Source organism: Leptonotus elevatus, chromosome 5 (genome assembly GCF_054856555.1).
Source record: "Leptonotus elevatus isolate MCC_2025b chromosome 5, RoL_Lele_1.0, whole genome shotgun sequence".
Taxonomy (NCBI): domain Eukaryota; kingdom Metazoa; phylum Chordata; class Actinopteri; order Syngnathiformes; family Syngnathidae; genus Leptonotus; species Leptonotus elevatus.
In genome coordinates, this window is record NC_141243.1 from 6,097,367 (window position 1) to 6,118,204 (window position 20,838).

Consider the following 20,838-nt stretch of genomic DNA (forward strand, 5'->3'; position numbering starts at 1 on the left):
CTGGCTGCTTTGGAAGGCTCGCCCCTTGAGGCCACGAGGGCTGTTTTGTGCCAGCACACCCCTACTGTTGCTTGCTGATTAGTTGGAAGAAAAGTATCTGCCAAAGACTTTCTACTTGATGACATGAACACTTAGGAAGTTTTTTTTTTTGTTCAAGAAGAAGAAGAAATAAGACAAATATAAAGCATTTTCAACACTTTAACAACTATGAAAAAAAAACATGGTTATCAATAAGACAAAAAGTAAATAAAGCAAATAAATATATAATAATAATTAATGAAATTATATCTTATTTCTAAATGAATTATGAAATATTACCCTAGTGACTATATCTATCTTAGTAACAGTAACAAAATGTATTCCAAATCTTAAATTATTCCATCAAAATTCTTTTTTTTGTCTACTCTTTGGTTGTGCTGACATCAATGGTCCTTAAGATAGATTATTTGCTTTCTCAATGTGCTCTACTGATTGGTCAAGTGGTTGTTAAAGAGTTAAATATTTAAATAAAAATAAAAATAAAATATATATTTCATTTGTACGTATAGAAAGCATGATCCTCCTCATCTCACAACACAACTTGAATACAAACACTTTATAGACATTTTGGCCAGTGGCCATAAATGCAGGGCAAACCAGAGCTCTTAGCATCACAAATACAACAAGACTGAACTGAAATAACCATTGAGTCATTAATAACTAAGGCTTGTCTCTTACATACTGAACTGAGTCCTTATTAGGCTGTCCAAAACAAGCGCAGCATAATATTCTCATCGGGTCTTTGGCTTTATTTTTGAAGTCAGGTCAAAGCTACAAATCTTCAACTAAAGTGACGCGATACTTAATTTTGCAAAGTGACAGCAAAATGAGATACTGCAGGGTTTAAATTTCTCTTATTAGGAGATGAGGAGAGTTCATCATGCTGACTCAAACCTATGCGATAACATTTAAAAAAAAAAGTCATGGAGCTGCAAATGATCAAAAAAGCACACGACACAAATGTCTTGACAAGATCAAAATGGACATAACGCACATAATAAACCCTTTCTTTATCCTCAGATACTATTGACCTTCTCTGTAATATGAAAACCTTCTGTCCCATCTACTTTGCAGCTGCTGTTGCGCAACTTCAACAGAGTGAGGCGCTGCATCATGTTCCTCATCAACACTGGTTATTACATCAACAGCTGCTTCGAATGGGAATCAACACAGAGGAGCATCTGCGCATTTGTGGTGCGTAGACCTCGTTTCGATTGCGGATACATGAGAAGTCATATACATTTCAGGCCAGTTGGGTCAATACAGTAATAGCCAAATCATTACCAAAGTTTTAATTCTAGAACTAGAAATTAGAAGAAGAAAAAAAGCCAAGTCAACGACCAATCATGGCTCAGCTTGTGAACGTCACATGTCCCTCAACTCAAAAATAGACATGATCGGTCGTTACCTGAGCCCTTAGGCACTGTGATGTCATTTTTAGTTGCCAGCAAGTGGCAAAAATGGCCGCCCCCTGAGATGGATAAGAATAGGGGGGTTTTGGCTGCTTAATTCATATTCCACAAACACGATATTAATCAGAATACTGTTATAGACTAGTGGGGGTGCATATAAAGACGATTTTTAGGTATAATTCCCTTTTAAAGAAAAACACAATATTGGGACTGTAGAGGTCTTTTTGTTTATCTGTCATTGTTTTTGGGGGGTAATTTTATCTCTCGAAATTAGCCAACTAGTGGTATAGGAAATGCAAAAAAAAATTCCCTTCCACTTTGAATTATTGATATGTTTTATTATCATGGAGGAAAAAAATGCATATTGGAAAAACTAATATTTAAAAATAGAAGAAAATACTTGTTGGTATCCACTTAGAGCAGCTTCCACTCATTCAAGTGCAACAAGAAGAACGCTCTTGTTGAGGCATTAACTCCTGGCCGCGTTCGTTTTACCCAGTTTAGCGCAGTCTTGCGTGTGTTTTAGTGTGTGAGTCACACGGCTCAGAAGAGACAACATATTGATCAGTTAACATTAATCCCATCTGTGTGTGTGCGTGCACTCAAGTGGCACATTTCCTCTCCAGTAACTCCGCGCTTGTCCTTGTGCCCTGCCTTTAAGAAATTGAAAGGGAAGTGCAAAAAATGAATTCATGTTGAAAACAAGGTCAGAATAGTTTGAAGGTGCAACATCATCCTTGGGAGTCCCATTCACAGGACAAAGTATACATAAAGTTCATCCAGTTTTGAGTGACACTGTATTCTTATTGTACATACTGAAATGGAGTATTTCAAAGCAATAAAACGGGTATGTAGGCCAAGGACAAAGTGTTTTATAGTTTATTGAAAGGCTGAAATTCGAGCATCATTTTGCTTTTCCTCGTCCCCCTCCCACTCGTGCGTGCGTGTTGGCGTAGGAGTGTGCACTTAGCTAAAAGCATCAGAGTGTTTAGGACCTCTCCTTTACACAGGTACCCCCGCCCCTTCCCCCCCTCCTCCATTTCTTCATCACTCTCTCATTCCTCCCTCACTTCCACAGGCCTCTTAATCACTTCGCTCATCTCTTTAAGTGGCTTTTTATGGGGGGCCATCTGGCCAAGGTGGTGCGTTCGTGAAGGTGTGCGTCTGCGTGCGATCACGGGCACGGGTGTGTGTTTCTATCTTTCTGGACAGATGTTGCACTTAACTTTTCCGAATGGTCCTCGCTAGCTTGCAGAGGTGGCATAGTGGCAGCCGCTAAACGTTTAAGTGTGCGCTATAACTCTCCTAAGCGAGCCGAGAGGAGGGAAAAGCAGCGTGTTGGTTTATTTGCAGTTTTGCAAAGGATGGCTGTTGTATCGAAGACGCGGTATCGTATGCGTTCCGCAGAAAAGTGCTCCGTCTTTGCCGCCAGATTTGGCATTTCCATTGGCATGCGCACAGCTGTGATCGTCTCACATGCAGCGTTTCTCTCTCACGCCCACGCTTCCGTCTCCCACCCATCAACATGGTGAAAACTGCCGGCGCGGCAGCTTTCCCCCTTAGGCGTTGGCGCCGTGGAGCGGCCCGCCGTCACCTCCTGTCCCGCGCCATGGCAGGTGCCGGTATGACACCCGTCTCCCTCTTTTCCACTTTCCACACCTGCAAGGTGTGTCTTTCTATCGCCGTGTTCCTCTTTATCTCCGCCCCCTGGAGTTGGGTTCTGTCGCCAACTCTCAAGGCCGTTATTGCCCCGGGGACCACCGGCCTCAGCGGCTCTTCCTCCAAACAAATTTGCTGTAACTTTATCTGCAATTGGGCCCCGAATTGGAGGCAAATAGAGGCAGCTTTGTGAGGCTCGGGGAAGGGTGAGGGCAGCGAGCCGGGGGTTGTCGGGGGAGGCTGGGGAAATGATACCGGGCGCTTTTATGTCAGGCAAAGTAGGACTCTTATCAGGAAGAGAGCCCAGACAAGGGAGCTACTTCTAGAGGAAACTGGAGCACCTATCACCTGCTTTGCATTTAGATAAAAATTCAGCCTGCTGAAATAAAAAAAATAAAAAGGCAAAAAGCAAAAGACAGGTACAGAAGCATCTATTGGTGTGTGTATGCACACATCTCACAGTGTGAGAAGTGAGTTGTACACCACACACCACTCCAGGTCTCTTTAAATTGCTCCTTTGACTCCTCTTCAAAGGGGCTGTCTTAACTTTTGAAACTTTTCGAGTCGGGGGTTCGTCTTTGCCCATAGCAAGGGACAACTTTGAACCATTTACTTTTTACATGTTACTGCTCTTAGTTGAAATACAGCGGCAAGACTGACACAGAATATCAAGTCAGGGTTTAATCACCAGAGATTAAGAGTCATGAATGAGAAAAATGTAGCGGCATTGTGGCAGTCAAACTGTACTAGTGTCATCGGATTTTTCTTTTAGGTCATAAAACTATATCACAATCTATTGAGAGCATCTGGCTTGCTTTGGAATGAGGAGCACAGCAAACCCTGCTGTGTTCTGCGGGCGTACAGCAGGGGGCAGTCTAGCACCACTGAACGATGCTTAGGGAGGCCTGGTCCAAAGCAGGACACAATCTCCCCCCCTTCTCTCTCTCTAGTTACATCAAACTTAACAGGACTTCTACTTGCTATCTGGCAACACTTATTGCCAGCATGGAAAATGATGTAAGAGAGATAAAGGCGACCTCTGAAATCCAAACTTCGGTTTCACTCCACTGAGACAGAACAGGGGAAAAGTTTGCCTGGTGTGTGGTTAATGTAAGCCAAAGTACTGAATATTACCCTCCCACAGTGCCGCGGCTCAGAGCCGCGAGGACGCGGGCTGTGTTTTGAAACAAATAACGCTGGCTCCGGCTCTCCATGAGCACTGACTGCTTGAATAAAACATTTGGACTTTTCCATGTTGTTGACGTCCTTTTGTGTTTGGGGGATTTCTTAATATTGAAGCCAGCATCAAAGAATTACGGAATGCAACTGCAGGGATTGTCAAAAACAATTAGATTATTGATTTTTTGCCTCTTGTTATTCCAGCCAAAATGATCCCGTCATAATTTTGCTTTTATCATGTTTGTTTTGGACCATTTTGACTCTTAAGTTAATTCATTGTCATCCCCACTTTATTTGAAATTGGTTACCATTGTAGTATACTAATACTATAAATAAATAAAAAAAGATTTTATGCTTACTGAACTAAATTATTAATCATATACAATTTATTTTACTATATTTTCTTTACTTACTATAGAATACACAATTAATTTACTGATAGTCCCGAAAATAACCTTTAATTAAATTGTAAAGTAAAAAAAAAAAAAAGGTAACCAGAAAAATGTGCATTCTGTTCAACTATTGGAAATTATAGAAAGAGTAAATAGGCTCAAACGCCATTTAATTAATAAATGACATTTATTTAAATATTTGTATTCGCTGTACAGTTGAATACAAAATAGTTTCCCATCAGAGAGGTGAATTCAACATCATAAAATGTCCACGGCCACAAAGTGTCATCTTCAAATGACTCCTATACAAGATATATAGCGCTTCACTTTGCATTAACCCCCTTTTCTAGTTTGAGCATCCCATTTTCATTGTGTTTTTGTTTTTCCTCTTGCCTTTCTGTGGTGGTCGCTGACATCCACAGCAGGCTCCTTCCCGCTCCCTCATCGCCAGGCGAAGAGCTTGCAATGTAGCGTAGGGAGCGATGAGGGGGGGGTGGCTGTGCTGGACCAGCCTCGCTGGAAAGGTCCAGGCACCGCGGGGCCACTGTTAACCAGCCGGGGGGCACGGAGACGGGGCAGAGCCGTCCGCCTGGCGCTTCTTCCAGCTGCCCGTCACAACGTGGCCCTCAGCTACGATAGTCAAATGGAAAAGAAATGAGAGGGCGACAGGTTAATAGCCTTAAGGGAAGCGTTAAAAAAAAAAAATTATTAAAGGAGGTTTCAAGATTTGAGGCAAACATCAGGACAGTTTGTGTGATTCCAGCAGTGAACATTGAGAGGATTACATACAAAATATATTTCTGTTTATGCAATGTTATGCCGGTGCTAGTATTTATTGTTGTATATTTATAACATGAACAAAGAAATGATTGTAAATGTGTGTTTATTTATAGCTTCGACCAGAACAGGTTTAATACAAGTGAGCTCCTTTGTCTATTTCAGTAAAATTGTGTGTCTGCATCTCATTTGCACAGTCTTTCATTAGACGTGTATTAATTACCGTTACATGTTCAGAGTCTTGATGGTTTGTAGGATGTTGGATCATTTTAGAATGTTAGGACGTGTAAGTGTGCATTGTTGCGAGCTGCACTGACGGAAGAACTTGCGTGTGCTCTTCATCAGGAGTGAAGGGATGATCCTTTTGCTTTATTGCAACTTCTAAGTTTTGTTTTTTGTTTTTAAGGAATTATACTCTCCCAGGGTGTTGGATACGCACACTCAAAGTTGGCTCCAAAAGTTATTCCTTTCGAGACACAGTATTTGTTTACTGGACCAGCACTTTTATTTATTTACATGAAAAACACATTCATTGTGGCCATTTCTGAAAGCCGTTATCTTTAATTCATGCTGGGTTTGTTTTTGCTTAATTTCACATTCAGTTTAAAGTTTCTTTTTTCCTATCAAAATATTGGTTATGAGTTTCCAAACTTTTCTGTGATAAAGAAGACAAAACGAGATTTTTTTTTTGTTCAGATGCCGAGATGCATGTGTTTATGTGTGGGTGGGTGCAAAGAAATTTCTATACTGACGGCTGAGCGATGAATGTGTCTGTGTTTTGGCCCACTCCTATATTTTAACACAAGTACATGCACATGCTCTCTTTTGGAGAATAGAAGAGAATAAGCCTTTATTAGACCAACAATGGGGAAACTTTACTTTTACAGCAGCAAAGTAGTGAAAACAAAAGGAAGAGTATACATATGAATTAGGGATACACCGATTATTGACCGGGCTGATTATTAGCGTTGATATTTAGTCAGCATTTAAAAAAAAATCTGGCGGCCGATAATAGATCCATTTAAAACTGTGTTGACTATTTACCCTCTGCAACTTTTGTTTTTGTTTGAAAGCAAAAAAAAGATACGTGTAAGTTTTACATTTCAGTTATTTTTTCTGTAGAAAACAATAGGGAGCTATAATGTTTACTTGTTTAAGTTTTCATTTAACTATTTAACACAGACTGATGACTTTGGGAGCTCACTGAGCTTTTAGAATTGTAAAACTTTTATAACATTTTACTAAAATACTATATATATATAAAAATATAAAAATAAAAAAAATATTTGCAAATATAAAAAGTAAAAATGCTACATTTCACAAAGTTAAGTGTTGGAATTATTTATTTGTTTTTATTTTGATGGCAATATTTTTTCCCTTATTATCTAGCAACTGTTGATTTAATTTAATATATTACATTCTAGATTATTCAGTCCATATTTGTATTATTGGCACATAATCTGCTATGTGTACAATATTGGGTTAGAAATCCCCCCCCCCCCCCCCCCCCCCCCACCATTTGCATTATCTCAAATGTTTTCATCGCTGACTGACACCATAAAATAACCAGCCTCCGTCATTAGCAATTTCTCTTTCCCACAGAGACTAAAAAGACTTTATCAAGGGCCGAATGCTGGGTTTTATCAAAGGTTCATTTTCAGACAGTACCTCACTTGTTTGCTGATGAGAGGGGAGGCACAGAGGTTGTGCTTTTGGCAGATGGGTGCAGAGGTGAGCCATACAAGTCTTAGATGGGGTATTGCGGCTTGGAGTGACAGGGTTAGGGACTCAGGGTGTGGCCGGTGTGAGGTCAGATGCTGGGCTTTAGTGGAGAAGGGTCCGAAACCATCAGTGACCTCAACCCCCGTGATGATTGGCATGAGGGAACGAGATTCTGACGGCTGGTGCTCATCCTCCTCCTCTGCTCAAGGCCCGGCACAGCCTTGAGGGTCAGGGTGTTGAACCCAAGCTCAGTGCCACCAGGCTTGCACCTTTGTTAACGGCACCATCGTATTTTTACGCTTGGCTCCGCCGAGGTTATGATTCTGCATATGAATGTGCACCGTCTAATCACACATATGGTCGGCAGAGGCTTGAACGTAAACATTCCTCGCCACTTTTGTTCGCCTTCTCCGTTCCCATTGAGTCATACTTTTTGTCTTTTCTTTTTCCTCCTAGCTCTTTGTCGTCCTCGTGTGGAACTTCGAACTCTATATGATTCCGTTGGCTTTGTTGCTGCCCTTGGCCTGGAACTACATTCTCATCACGTCGGGCAAGGATACAAGACAAGATGTGGTGAGTGTGGCCTCTGTAAGCTGGCCGATATCCCTCCGCCTTTCTTTCATTCCACTGTAAAAGCCTCTTTGCAGGGCACACAATGCACCGTTAAAACTGCGGCGCCATTATTTTACGGGGACACGGTGCTCTTGTCTCTCCCACAATATTATCACGTTTAAGTATACTCGTACAAGATTAGATATACTTAAATCATACTTAGCCATTGTGCAACTGAGTATAAGCAGTATAGACGTCGAGATAACCAAAAAGGCAGCATTTGAATGGAAACAATGACAATGAAACATATCAAACATGCTACACACACTTTTAAAACCTCATTTTTGTATTAAAATACAGCCGTAAAATGTATGCAAATGTCGAAATCGATGTGCATATTATTTTAGGACATGGAAGAAAAATCCCTCTGTGCAATCTCACGTTTCTCATTTTGCCATCTTTGAGGCAAAGAAAGGCAAGGAATAATAGGCAGTCGCATTCAGCTACGTTACGCCACTTACCTGCAGGTTTATTTATTTAATTCATTTATTTTTATCTTGTCTACCAATTAAATCATGTCAAAGCAATGTCATGGGAAAGAGACATGTTTTAATCATGGTCAGACACATTTTCGGGAGAGGAGAGATGGAAAGTGAGAGCAGGACGGCAGCATGAGCGTGAACAATGAAGTGATTAATTTTAATAAGTGTCTTCCCTGAGTCCAACTTGGAAATAACCAGCCGGATATTCACTTGCTTTTTGTCTCGCCTGTTTTCACAGGTGTGTATTTATTCCCTTTTAAAGATCATTGTGGGTGGACGGGATTCAAAACCAATTTTGCACCTTTTAATTGTGATGAACAAGCTCTCATTGCTACATAATATAATAAATATACAAAATACACATGCTAAAACTTAATCTCATATTATTCATATTTATATATTTACTGTATATGTAAAGCAAAACGGAATTAAATCAGAGAGAATGTTCTATATAAACCATTTGTATTAGTTTATGCCACATTATTTAGTGTGCAAGTTCCAGATTGTTGTTCACAACCGTGGCTGTTAAAATGTGAATGACACTTTTTCTACTTGCCTGTAGATGGCGACATTGCTTGACAATTTTTTTTAAATCCCCCTGCATACCTCAAGCCAAAACCCAGCATGATGATTTGTTCTCTCTACCTGCTCACCATTTATCCCACTCTAATGATAGTCCTCTTCCACGCACTTCCTAATTAAAAGGAGACAACAGAGGTTATACATTCTTGTACGTTTCCACTTACTTCACGTATGCGTAAGTGCATGCAACTCCCACTCGATGGCGAATGGCTTTTCTCTCCTCTTTGAAAGGGGACTATTGCGCCTCAAGTGTCATAGCAATTGGTTGGAAAATTAAAACATGTTGATACTGTTGTAGTGAGGTGAGTGTCTCTTAGGGCTGCAATTAATTTCTGTTCACTTTTGAAATGATTTGCTATTTCTTTTTTTTAAACTCCTGTCAGATTTAATATCAAAGCTTTCATTTAACTCACCAATTGGTATGACAGAGATTTTGTTGAGTATTGTAGAGTATTGAGTTGAGTATTCATGATGGCTAGTGTTGACTGGTGCAGTGTTGTATAGCTTCCATATCTGTAAATGGCCAGGTATTGATGGAAAAATTGAATATTCTGTATTAACCATGACAAAATGTAATTCTGTTAAAAGTGAGCAAATGGTGTTCTAAGAAAATTTTACGTATGGACACTGAAAAACATAATAATGAGCTATAAACAATGTTTATTGGGTTCATTTTTGGAATATTAAATATTCAGAGTGAAATTTACCCATTTTAAGATTGAAAAAGTATAAACATCTCATCAACAGACAATTGAAATGGTTTGATATATTTTCAATTGAATGTTAAATGTTAATCGGAATGCTTTTGGAACATTAAACATAGCCTGGGTCAAACTGACGCATTTTAAAGTTGAAGATACAAATGAGTAGTGTTTTGCTATGAAACCTCTCATCAATTAAAATGGTTCACTGTGACATATTTTTTTTATTAAAATGGTTACTAGTGTTTATCAGAATTCTTTTGGAACATTAAGCATCGTCCGGGTCATTTTGACCCATTTTTCAGTTAAAGAACTACAAATTAGTAGTTTTTACAAATAATACTACAAATAATCGTATTTCAAGATGAAACTTTTTAAAAATTGTTCATTTGGAATATTTGCAATGAAAGCGGTTAATAATGTTTATTAGGATGCATTTTTAAATCATTAAACAGCTGGCTCAAATTGACCTTGGAACATTATTGCTGATACTGAGTAACCACCCTCGCAGGAGGGTTAATTGCTCTCTTTAAATGTGCTGTGCTGCAGAGGAAATTTAACATACAATAGTGCAACCATGGAATATAATTCTTACGTGTTCATATGTGTGCACACGTGTGTCCCATGAGTCTTGTCTCAGACACTACAGTGAGAGTATATGACATATGCGGTTTCACGTCATGGTTTCCCTTCCATTATTTGCAGAGAAAGGAAACAAACAGAGGAGAAAACAAGGGGAAGAAGCTTTTTAATGACTTGAAACAACAAACCGAGTGATTGTGCTGAGCCCCGCTCGGGTCAGCATCCGGAGCGCTGCGGTTTTCCAAAAGTCCGGGGTGAGGGTGAAGCCAAGGCAACGTGTGTTAAACTCACGGGGAGCGAGAGCGCAAACAAAAAAAACTTATACACTTGGGTCCAGACTTTCCTAATCAGCTGAAGGGCCTTGATTCATCTGATGGGTTCAATGTGAGGACCCTTCCCCTATTTTACACCACAACGCGGCCCGCCGATAAACAAATACGACGTTCTCTGCATGCTGCAATTGAATGCTCAGGGTCACTGCCTGTTGTGTGCTTACATGCTGCCTTGCAAACAGATCTCGGATCAGCACTTCTTACCCTCGCCCCAACCTTGACCGGGACCTGCTAAGCAGTTGCAGCAGCCTCAGAACAGCGATTAAAAGAGGTGACGCACCAGCAAGGTCGCTGACCTCTTCTCTTATCATGTAGCACTCTGACCTTTGAATCCTGACTCCTCAACAGCGTTACCTGACGTGCATGTATTGCCACAACATGACCTCTCAAGCAAACTAAACTAAAGAGAGGAGACCTTTTATGCTATTTTGACTTTATGCAGCGTGTGATCTGCGGAAGAGTCTCTTAACTAATCACATGACCTTCTCCTCCCTCCCAGTATAATGTTTTAAAACCTGTGCTGGTTCATAGTTTATATCCCACCTTTGAGATAAATTGCAATGGATATTATCGGCCAATATCACCCAAATGTTTTCTAAATTTACTTCCTCTCTATTCAGTGTAGTTGTAACGGCTAAAGAAACCAACCGTGATTGCGTCGAGTGCATTTTGCTCTCCGTATTTGCGCCTGCTTGCATGAGTATGCACAACACCCGTTCAGCCGACACTCATCCCAGCAGAACTCCCTCTTAGACGTTCCGTTGGCCTCGAGAAACCCGTCGCAGATGTTATAAATGTGTTAATTGCTGTGCAGACATTCGTAGAGGGCACATACCGAACACGCTGATGTCTCTTTCCACCACAAGATGACGGGCAATTAGGTCTCGTCACACTGGAGGACCTTCCTCTTTATCCTAGGCTACAGACCATTGCTTGGATTCAACCATTGACTCAGGCAACCCATTACAGAAGACAAGACCTAAATGGCCTGAAGATATTTGCAGTTTTAGACATTCCAGTCTGCATTAAATCAATCAAAAAAGTAATGTTTTTAAACTAGACTTAAAAGTATTTACATTTGGGGCTAACTTTAGTTCTCTTGCCATCTTATCTTATTTGCTTGCAGCATAACAGCTAAATAGTGATTCACCATGTTATTTTATGACTTTTTTTTTTGCATTAATTTAGCTTCAAAGTGATTTTTTTTTTAAATGTGTTTGTGTGTCACATTGGTATATACTGTATATACATATGTGTGTGTGTATATATATATATATATATATATATACAAATATGTGTGTGTGTGTATATATATATATATATATATATAAATATATATATATATATATATGTGTGTGTATATATATATATATATGTATGTGTGTGTATATATATATATATATATGTATGTGTGTGTGTGTGTGTATATATATATATATATATATATATATATATATATATATATATATATATATATATATGTGTGTGTATATATATATATATATATATGTCTAACTATTTGCACTGGTAGTGTAATGCAAGTTTGATTAATTTTATCGGGGCACAGGCAGTCAGATTCTGCACTCGTCTGACGTGTGGTGGATATCATCATATTGTAGACTTGTATTGGACACGAACATAGAGGCCCAAGTCAGTTTTCTATAGCTGACAGAGATAAACACTACTGCAGCAAAATCCACAAAATGATACCTGCTGTCAATATTGCTCTGCAAAAATCTTATTGTGTCGAGTTTTATCATTTATATTAATTTAATTTCATTTAATTATTCACTGGATAAAGCAATTGTTTCATACATCTGCGACAATAACGAATGTAAAATGTTATTTTCAACATTGCCTATACAGGTAAAAATACATACATACAAATTTAAAATGCACAACAGATTGTGTTGAACTTTGGAGATTCCACTGAAATGTGCGTCTAATCCATTCAGCCCCACTTGCACAAGTTTAGTATATACTTTCTTAACTGTGTAGCAGTCAGTGTGACAGCACTGCATTGCTCATTTGGAAGTCAGTAATAATGTATAGCTTTGTATCATTCGAGAACAAGACTTCATAGCCATTTTTATCTCGTCTATTTTCACCTCGTGCTATCATCTCAGAAAAAAGTCAGCGTCTTTAAACACACTGTGCCTTGACATCTGCCCTCATTAAGAGCCCTGCACAACACAGGTACAAAAAGTAAATATTATAAGAAAGCAGGGAGGAAAAAGAGGAAACAGCCTATTAGATCGCCAGAAAGTCACACCGCTACTTTCCCGGATAGGAACGGCAACTCTAAAAAGAAAATGAATGTCGAAAACGACGATGGAGTGGGAGCAGGAGACAGGAAAAGAGGCATTGGGAGAGACGGGGCGACAGAGGAAGAGGAGGAGGATGGCAGGCGCTCCTCAGCGCAGAGTCAGACATGGCATTTGGTGACAGGTGACAAAATCAAAAGGTCATGTCACTTTTAACTGGGAGCGCCTGTGCCCCACTGATTTCCCTCGTGCCACCCCGACACCGCTACACTCATCTGTGCTCATCCGGCTGCCTCGCTCTCACTCTGCTAAACTGGCAGAGAGGATGGCAGGCAGAAAGACAGGCGACGAGCCGAGTTTGAAGCGGGACGGGAGCACCGGGAGCATCAGGAACGCCACTGCCGAATCCTCCCAGCCTCCCGTTTCATCACGTCGGCGTGCTGCTTTCTCTTCATTTCCATCCATTTGTCTGACTCCCTTCATCACCGTGAACCTTTGTGACTACCTGTGCTCTTTGCAAACAGCAGCTTTTGGTGTCTGCCTCACTTCTAGTTGTTGTTTTGACGATACAGCAAGCGTGTTGTAGACTTTTTCTTTCAGAAGCTTAAAGCCTACAGAAAGTTTATGCAGTCTGCCTGACAACAAGTGCGCACTAGCTGTCAATTTCATCATTGAAAAAATATATCAAGCAAGTCTCATCAAGAAAAGTAAAAAAACAATTCCACTGTCCAACTTCTTGAAATGTGGCTTTCTGTAATAAAGCAAACTTTGAGAAAAGAAGAAGTGATTCATTTAGATCCAGTCAAAAGACGACAATAGAAAAAAATGCTAAATTGCCCTATCACAGCCATAACAGACCACTAATACCACCTGCAAATACTAAGTATCAATAACTTTTCCCTCATTACTTCACGGTTCGGTTATTGCGGCTTCACTCTGTCGCGGGTTTTCATTTGTGACCATCACTTCATCTATTGCAGTTTTGTGGGTTTTCTTGCTATTTTTCTTCCTTCTAGATCGGACCTCTCAAAAAATAACTTTTTTTTTTTAAAAGAGAAATTTGTTTTACACAAACCAAGACCATGAACATTAGACAGCGCATCACCCCCAAAATCCCCGTTTGCAAATATATTGCAACGCACAGCTTCACTCAGAACTCAGAACGTTATTCAAATGTGTCATTGGGTTGTACAAGGAAAGTAAACAGTTGCACTCCGAAATTGGAGCAGAGCGTGCTCGGCCTCCAACAGAATCCCACGTCAGGTTGTAGCCAAAGGTACAATCCTTGTGGTTTAATGCATCTTGTAAATCCTTGTGGAAACCAAAACCAAGTTGCCATGACTATGATTCTCTGCTTCTGTACTTCCGGCGGAAGTTCCTTCTTCTTTGTCTGCTTTATAAGAAGCAGAAAAGCGTCATTTAAATACAACCCAGCGAAATGGGTGTTTTCATACAGATACTGCAATCCGCTGTCAGATCATGTGACATTGTCATAAAATACTTAGAACCTACGACCATTGCTTTCAAAACCAAGCCAGTTTCATGTATCAAACTTCACACCCATGTCTCGCCATTACCGATGATAAAAAAGATTGATTTTATGAAAACTTTAAAAGGCGCCAGATTCAAACTGTATTTGATTCCCTAAAAATGTGGTTGGTACCAAAAAAAGAGTATGGCACAGAGTAATTAATTGGGTAACCATTACTGTTTGACTGTAGGAAGACAAATATCTCACCAACATGAACTGTTCTGACAATAGGCAATAGAGTTCTATGGTGCTCATTATGTTGTCAGCAATGATAAGCAAATATGTCAGCAAATAAGCAATGAGGAAAGATGGCTTACATTGAATTTCTTCATTGGAATAATAATGGCGGATCTTCATTAATATGGAACCATCCTTCACACCCAGCCCCCCATCTTCCAGTCCCAACGGTACAGGGGCCTCACCCCAATCTAGCTCCCTGCTGGGTAACCCTGGCTGGGGCAGTGCAGATGGAAGGGGGCCCCCCTCTGAGGGCCGTGCCTCTGACAGCTTGTGAAGGGCCCGCATGGGTCAGCCAAGCCCAGCCAGCAGCCCCTTATCACACTCACAGCCCTCCTCCAGTCGGCAGAAAGTGTGGCGTAGGCATTACGCACACACAGACACACACACATGCCCATACACTCATGAACAGTGCATACCAAGTAGCGCCTTGAGATCCCCCAGCCAGCAAGTCGGACCAACCTCGGCAGCTGCAGAGGTTAAACCCCCCCTAACGTATCAAAGAAAGAGCAGAGGAGAGATGGAGGGAGGGAGGGATGGAGGCATTGGAGAAAAAAGGAGGAGAGAGTATATCTTCATGTTCACTGCAATGTCTGCCCAGGCATCAATTCCCCCCGCGGCTGTCATTGGCAAGGTTAGGCTGGCAGATAGTGGAAGTCTGCCTGCTCAGACTTAGGAGATTTTTTCTTCTTTTATTTTAAGCAAGAGAGGAAATCCACTGAACTGGCCAGTGTTATTACATCCAGCTGAAGTTTACAATCTGGTTTTCCTATTTATTTATTTATTTAATTTTTTTTTTTTTTTTTTTTTACAAATCATGCAACAGCTTAAGTGACATTAGAGCAAGAGTGTCAAACTCATTTTTGTCACAGGACACATTGTAGTTAGTTTCCCTTGGAGGGCTCTCGTGACTGAAACCGTATCAATGTTTTATCATCTACACATTTCATTACATATATAGTACACAGCAAATTGATGGCTAACTAGTTCTGAAATCAGAAGTTAAGTGCACATGGGTGGAGGTTTCTTTCTTTTGGTATTTGGCAAGACAAGCGTGCAAAGTGCATTTACACTAAAAGGAACTGCAAGAACTTCCAAGATGGCCGCTGAGGAATGGGCACTTGGAGACTGCATTCTACCGCTGATTATGCGTCCGTTGTGCCGTGCGGCTGCCGGGGTGCTATTAAAAATATTTTTAGCATGATAATGACAATAACTCATTCAGTTAAGTGATTTCTACAAGAATTACAAGGTCAACGTGTAAGCAGACAGAACAGACAACTGACATCATACGCAAATAGACCTCATTTTGGCATTTCCAATGTCAATGAAACACATAAAATTCTTGTCACTTACCACACTAATAAATGAGTCGGGTTCCTCTTTACTCCAAAAGCGCAGTTCTGTCCTGCGCCGCTATGTTTTACCATTTTTGTTCACCCCTGCTTGTGTATTTCCGGTGGGTTGTGTACCAGACGCACAGACAATATGCAGTATGTGTGTCTATTTACGCTCTGTGGCTTTTTTGCCGTAGGGACCGAAAATAATGTGAAAACGTCGTGGAGAAATCAATGTATTAAATTAAGGCTCGTTTAACGAGTGGTAGTGATGGGAAACTGAAGCTTCATCTTGTACTGCTCCCGCTGATACCTTTGCATCCGACCTTTTTGTAGGTTGGACCAATCAGGCGTTGTTTCGGGCGGGACGAAACTCAGAAGCGGCAATGGCGGGTGGGGCGGTGGGGCGGTGGGGGTTTACAAACCTAGCAGGCGAATGGACGCTGCAAGTAATTCTGTTCTCGCAGAACCACTCGCCGTTTCCTTGTTGAATGTTGAACGTGCATTTTTATCTGGTAAAGATGTTTATGCTTTTTTCAAGACCGAAGACGACATTTTCATCCGTTGCCTTGATTGGTCAAAACAAACAGCAAAGATGCCGCATCGTCCAATCAACTTGAACAAGCAAGTCCCTCCTTTCCTAAACGGATTTTGCCGAGTGAAGTTCCAGGTTGATAATGTGAAGAACTCCCTTGAGTGAATCACAATTATAGTAGTGTGCTAGTTTACATCTTTAAACCAAGAGCATCATCTAGAGGAGTAAAAAAAAGTAGTTCATGAAGCTTCATTTTCCCATCACTAGCGAGTGGCAACGCAAGATGGCCGCTGCACATACAAGTAGTTTAGACCAAATTCCGGTCAGTATCCCAATACCCGTTAATATGACAAAATATTCTGGTTTGAACAGGGGTAACTCAGTGGTCTTATCCTGGTTTTTGCGTGTTTACATGGCCTTTCCAAACCCGACTATTGATCAGCAAATGATCCCCGAGTACAAGCCGCTGCTGCTGCTCACCGCTGCCTCAGTGGATGGGTCAAATGCGGAGAACGAATTTCACCCTACTTAGATGGCCGTGACAATCAGTGGTCCTTTAACCTTTAACCTTTATTGGCAATAGTTGGGTTTTAAAAGTGTTATGTTATTGCATGTAAATGTAGTCAATAATTCAAAATCCCACGCTGTTGTTAAATTTATGGCTAAAATACAAAGACATGCACCGCACACATCCGCGTAACTCGGAATCTGTGTTGCGCGGCCCACCAAATTCAGAAACACGCTCAGACTAGACTTGCCCTGGCACAAAAATGAAGATGCGCCTGATTTGAAGCCAAGCTCACGGGAACCTGTCTTTGAAAATAGGGCTCTCAATGTCATTGTGCTTGCTTATACTTTGTATATACTCTGCATTATCACCGTGTTTATATGAATTGATGGCGCACGGTGTAATCTGTGAGCGCATCCTGCATCATCCCTGTATTATTTGAATTGGTTTGAATATGTTAATCTGCACCTCTGTTCTATATTGAATTCACCGGAGCGGCTCTGCAAGCAACGTTAGCTCGCTGCGATCCCGTCGACGGCTTTGTAATGATAGTAATTCAAACAACATGATAATAGAGGGATAAACAGCCAAATCATATCATATAGCACACAGGCCTGAGAAAGAGAGGAGTGAGGCGAATAGAGAGAGAAAGATGTTTGGAATTCAGCGGTAATTTATATCCCCCCCCTTTAGTGAGACAGTAGCTTGAGTGTGCGCGTTTAGCCGTGGCAATCTTCAGGGCAGATGACATGTTCGCTGCCTTTTTATTTATTAATTTTACAACGTCTCGTCGCAGGAAACATGACGTCTGTGTGTAACCAGAGGCGATGGCGGAGCGAGAGCAGGACGAGACAAACGACTCTATCATTCCCTCTGTCTCTCTAGGTCATGCTTCTCCGGCTCGCTCATGCTCATTCCCTTTGTTTAAAGTTTGGAGTGTGTGCCAGGCGTGCCCCTCTAAAGCCTCTGCGTGGAGGAATCCATTATGTTTGTATTTTGGCACGGATGAAAGGATTTGGGTGGAACCATGATGACTTTATAAACAGTTATAGCTCATTTGTTTGAGCAGCCGGAAGGCTTTCATATTACAATAACTCTTCTGACAAATTTTGCCGCGGCTGAGAACGAGACTTTCCCCCTCTCTGGTACTTATATAACATAGGGGTGAATTTATTCCGTGCTCATTTGTCGAGGGGGTGACGACATCTCTGCGAAGTGGGAATTACCCGCCGCTATACAGTTTCAATAAGGGGTGCCATTCATACACACGGCTCACTTGCCCCGCTGACTGGGAGTTATTGATAGAGCACGCACACACAAGCACACGGCGCACTATTGACTCTACCCGCCGCTGTTCTGAACTCCTCTTTGTTTGTGTGGGAAGCTGCATTTACATAAGAGGCTTATGTCAGCTGCCACATAGTTTGCTCACTTACTTCAACGAAAAACAAAAAGGACAAAAGCTATTGTGCCTTTAAGTCATGATTTTTGGATGTCTCCAAGCTGGTGTATGTGCTGTTCAGGGGGATGTGGGGGCGATGAGGCCAGTCAAAAGGTTTGATGGGTTTTCCAGCGCTGAATGCAGCACAACAATGAGGTTCGAGGGGGTGGTAGCTCATGTGCTTGTTTGTTTACTAAATTGGGGGCAAAGCTTGTATTTTGGATGCATGATTGATGAATGATTGACAGCAGGGGTGGAGAACAAATGGAGCGGTGATTCATGCATACATGCATCAAGGAGATGATTTGGTATATATTTGTTAGTTTACTTGTGATGAGAAGGGTTACATACACATGCTCGTTTGCAGCCCCAGGTGGGCAATAATGGTGGTTCTGTCCAGTGGTTTAGATCCTGTTTGACTGACATAATTTTTTTTTTTTTTTGCCTTGGTTGTTCTGAGTCCTGCGCCGCCCCACTGTCGTATGGTGTTCCACAGGGTTCAATTCTGAGGCCGGTGTTGTTTTCATTGTATGCTGCCTTACTGAAGAGCATCCACACATATTGCTGACATTCAAAAACAATTCAAAACATCACTTTTCAGGGCGACAAAAAACATTTGATGAACCATGCACATTGCATTGTCGAACACATGATTTTGTGTTGTATGTTTCAACACTTTGGATTGTTCAGTTATTTGTTATTTGCACTGCTATGTGACGTAGGAGGTTTCTGCCTGACAGTGACAATATGCTAAATTGTTGGTAACCTACAGTGGACACTGAAATGACTTCAAGGTGACAAAAGTATATTAATTAATTTGCTCCCAAAAACGTATCAATATGTTCTATTTTAAATATTGCCATGGTCCCAAAAACATATTTATACATTTAAAAAAAAAAAGTTTTTTAGTGCTAGAGCATACAGACGGCTTTGATGCAGCCTCTGAACTGAAGAGAACGCTTGAGGCAATGGTATTATAAAAACGGCCAGCAGATGGCAGTAGAGTATAAGAAATCAACCAGGGCCATGTTGCAAAAAGCTGTTTCCCCCACCGTTTTAAACAGATTTGTGAATAATGATGAAACTTAGCTATATTCTAATGCTAATTGCTGCAAAACGGAAACAGACTCTAATCTTTCCATGTTTTCATAGCAATAGAACACAATATTCTGTGGGCCTTTCAAAATCAGTCAAAATCTAGTAAAACGGCCAGGAGCGAAGGGGGTTGCTGCAGTGAAAATGTCTGGGAGTGAATGAGTTAATAATGCTTGGAAATAAAATGGGTTATGGCAAAAAAACTGTTTGATTGATGATTGATGAATGTGAGTGTTATGACTGTGTTTTAGGTGGGGCCACTGGGTCAATGTGTTGTTCTGGTCCTGTATTTGCTCATTTGTGATGATGATGATGTTGTCAGTTGCTGTGGTCCAGTATTTAGTCCCTGAATTTGTGGTTCTTATTTTTGTCCTACAATCCTTTATTCTGTCATATAGAATTGTGCATTGTATCAAACAGAATCAGATTGTTCAACCTTAAAACAAAACAAAATCAAAATACATATTTAATCATCTGCGCACCCCTAATATATGATTTATTGTATTATCAAATCGGAATCCCACTTAATCGTATCATAGCCCATGTATCGAGGTGCATATCAAATTCTTTATTGAAGCGATGCACACTATTAGAAATAAACATTTATTTACCTTACTTAAAATGAACTTGGTGGCAATTGGCAAAGGCCTCCCCGTATTGCAGTCTTCCCTTCGTTCTTGCCTCTCTTTTAGCCCAACTTCATATTTGCCTTTATTGTCACTTCCAGTAAGTGTCCCAATATTTTTGCCCATAAAAGAGCATTAGAATCATACATCAAAACGGGGAGGCGGAGTTTACAGAAAGATATGGAGGCCACTGATGTCATAACAGACCAAAGAAAGCTCTGCAGTCTCATCCTGCTGAAAGCTTGTGAATGCTTTTGTGCCATGCGATTTAAATGGATGAATAGATGTTAATCCTGCGCACATTGAAATTCGCTACCAGAGCATTTCCACAAGTGTCAACATATTTCAACAATAGAATGTTTCTCAAATTAAATATTCACTGTAAGTCATTTCAACGCTTGAAACACATTAGCACATCCACTTGTTCCTCATAATCATTAAAAGACCGTTGCCAGACAAAAGCATCACCAATCAGCATTAATTGGACTCATAAACTGCTGTGCTATCTAATGTTTATCTCTTGCTACAACGTCAATGTTTTATCTCTCATTTTGTTTGTCTGTTTTTTTTTCTACTAGCAAGCAATGGAGGATCTGATGGAAGACGAAGATGAGGATTTTGACAAAGATGACAGGGTAATTATCCCGCATCAGGGATAAACACAAACACATGCACAAACACACACACACAAACGCACACAAGCTGCCTGAGGGTTTGTTCAGGTTGCCGTGTAGTCAGGCAACCCCGAAAGATTGAAGAAATGCTCCTTTTGCTTGAGGCACAAACACACATC

The 20,838-nt window shown here is 40.7% G+C and overlaps 1 protein-coding gene across 6 annotated transcripts in view; it reads left to right on the plus strand.

Annotated features, from left to right (window-relative positions):
• The window catches only part of mctp1a (multiple C2 domains, transmembrane 1a), a 98,794-nt gene that overhangs the window by 48,027 nt on the left and 29,929 nt on the right, over nt 1-20,838 (plus strand). For all 6 annotated transcript variants that reach the window (XM_086076150.1, XM_086076145.1, XM_086076144.1 and 3 more), the window contains 3 exons: nt 1,114-1,233; nt 7,637-7,753; nt 20,624-20,680. In XM_086076150.1, coding sequence (XP_085932276.1) covers nt 1,114-1,233; nt 7,637-7,753; nt 20,624-20,680 — 294 coding nt within the window. The remainder of the gene's footprint in view (nt 1-1,113; nt 1,234-7,636; nt 7,754-20,623; nt 20,681-20,838) is intronic.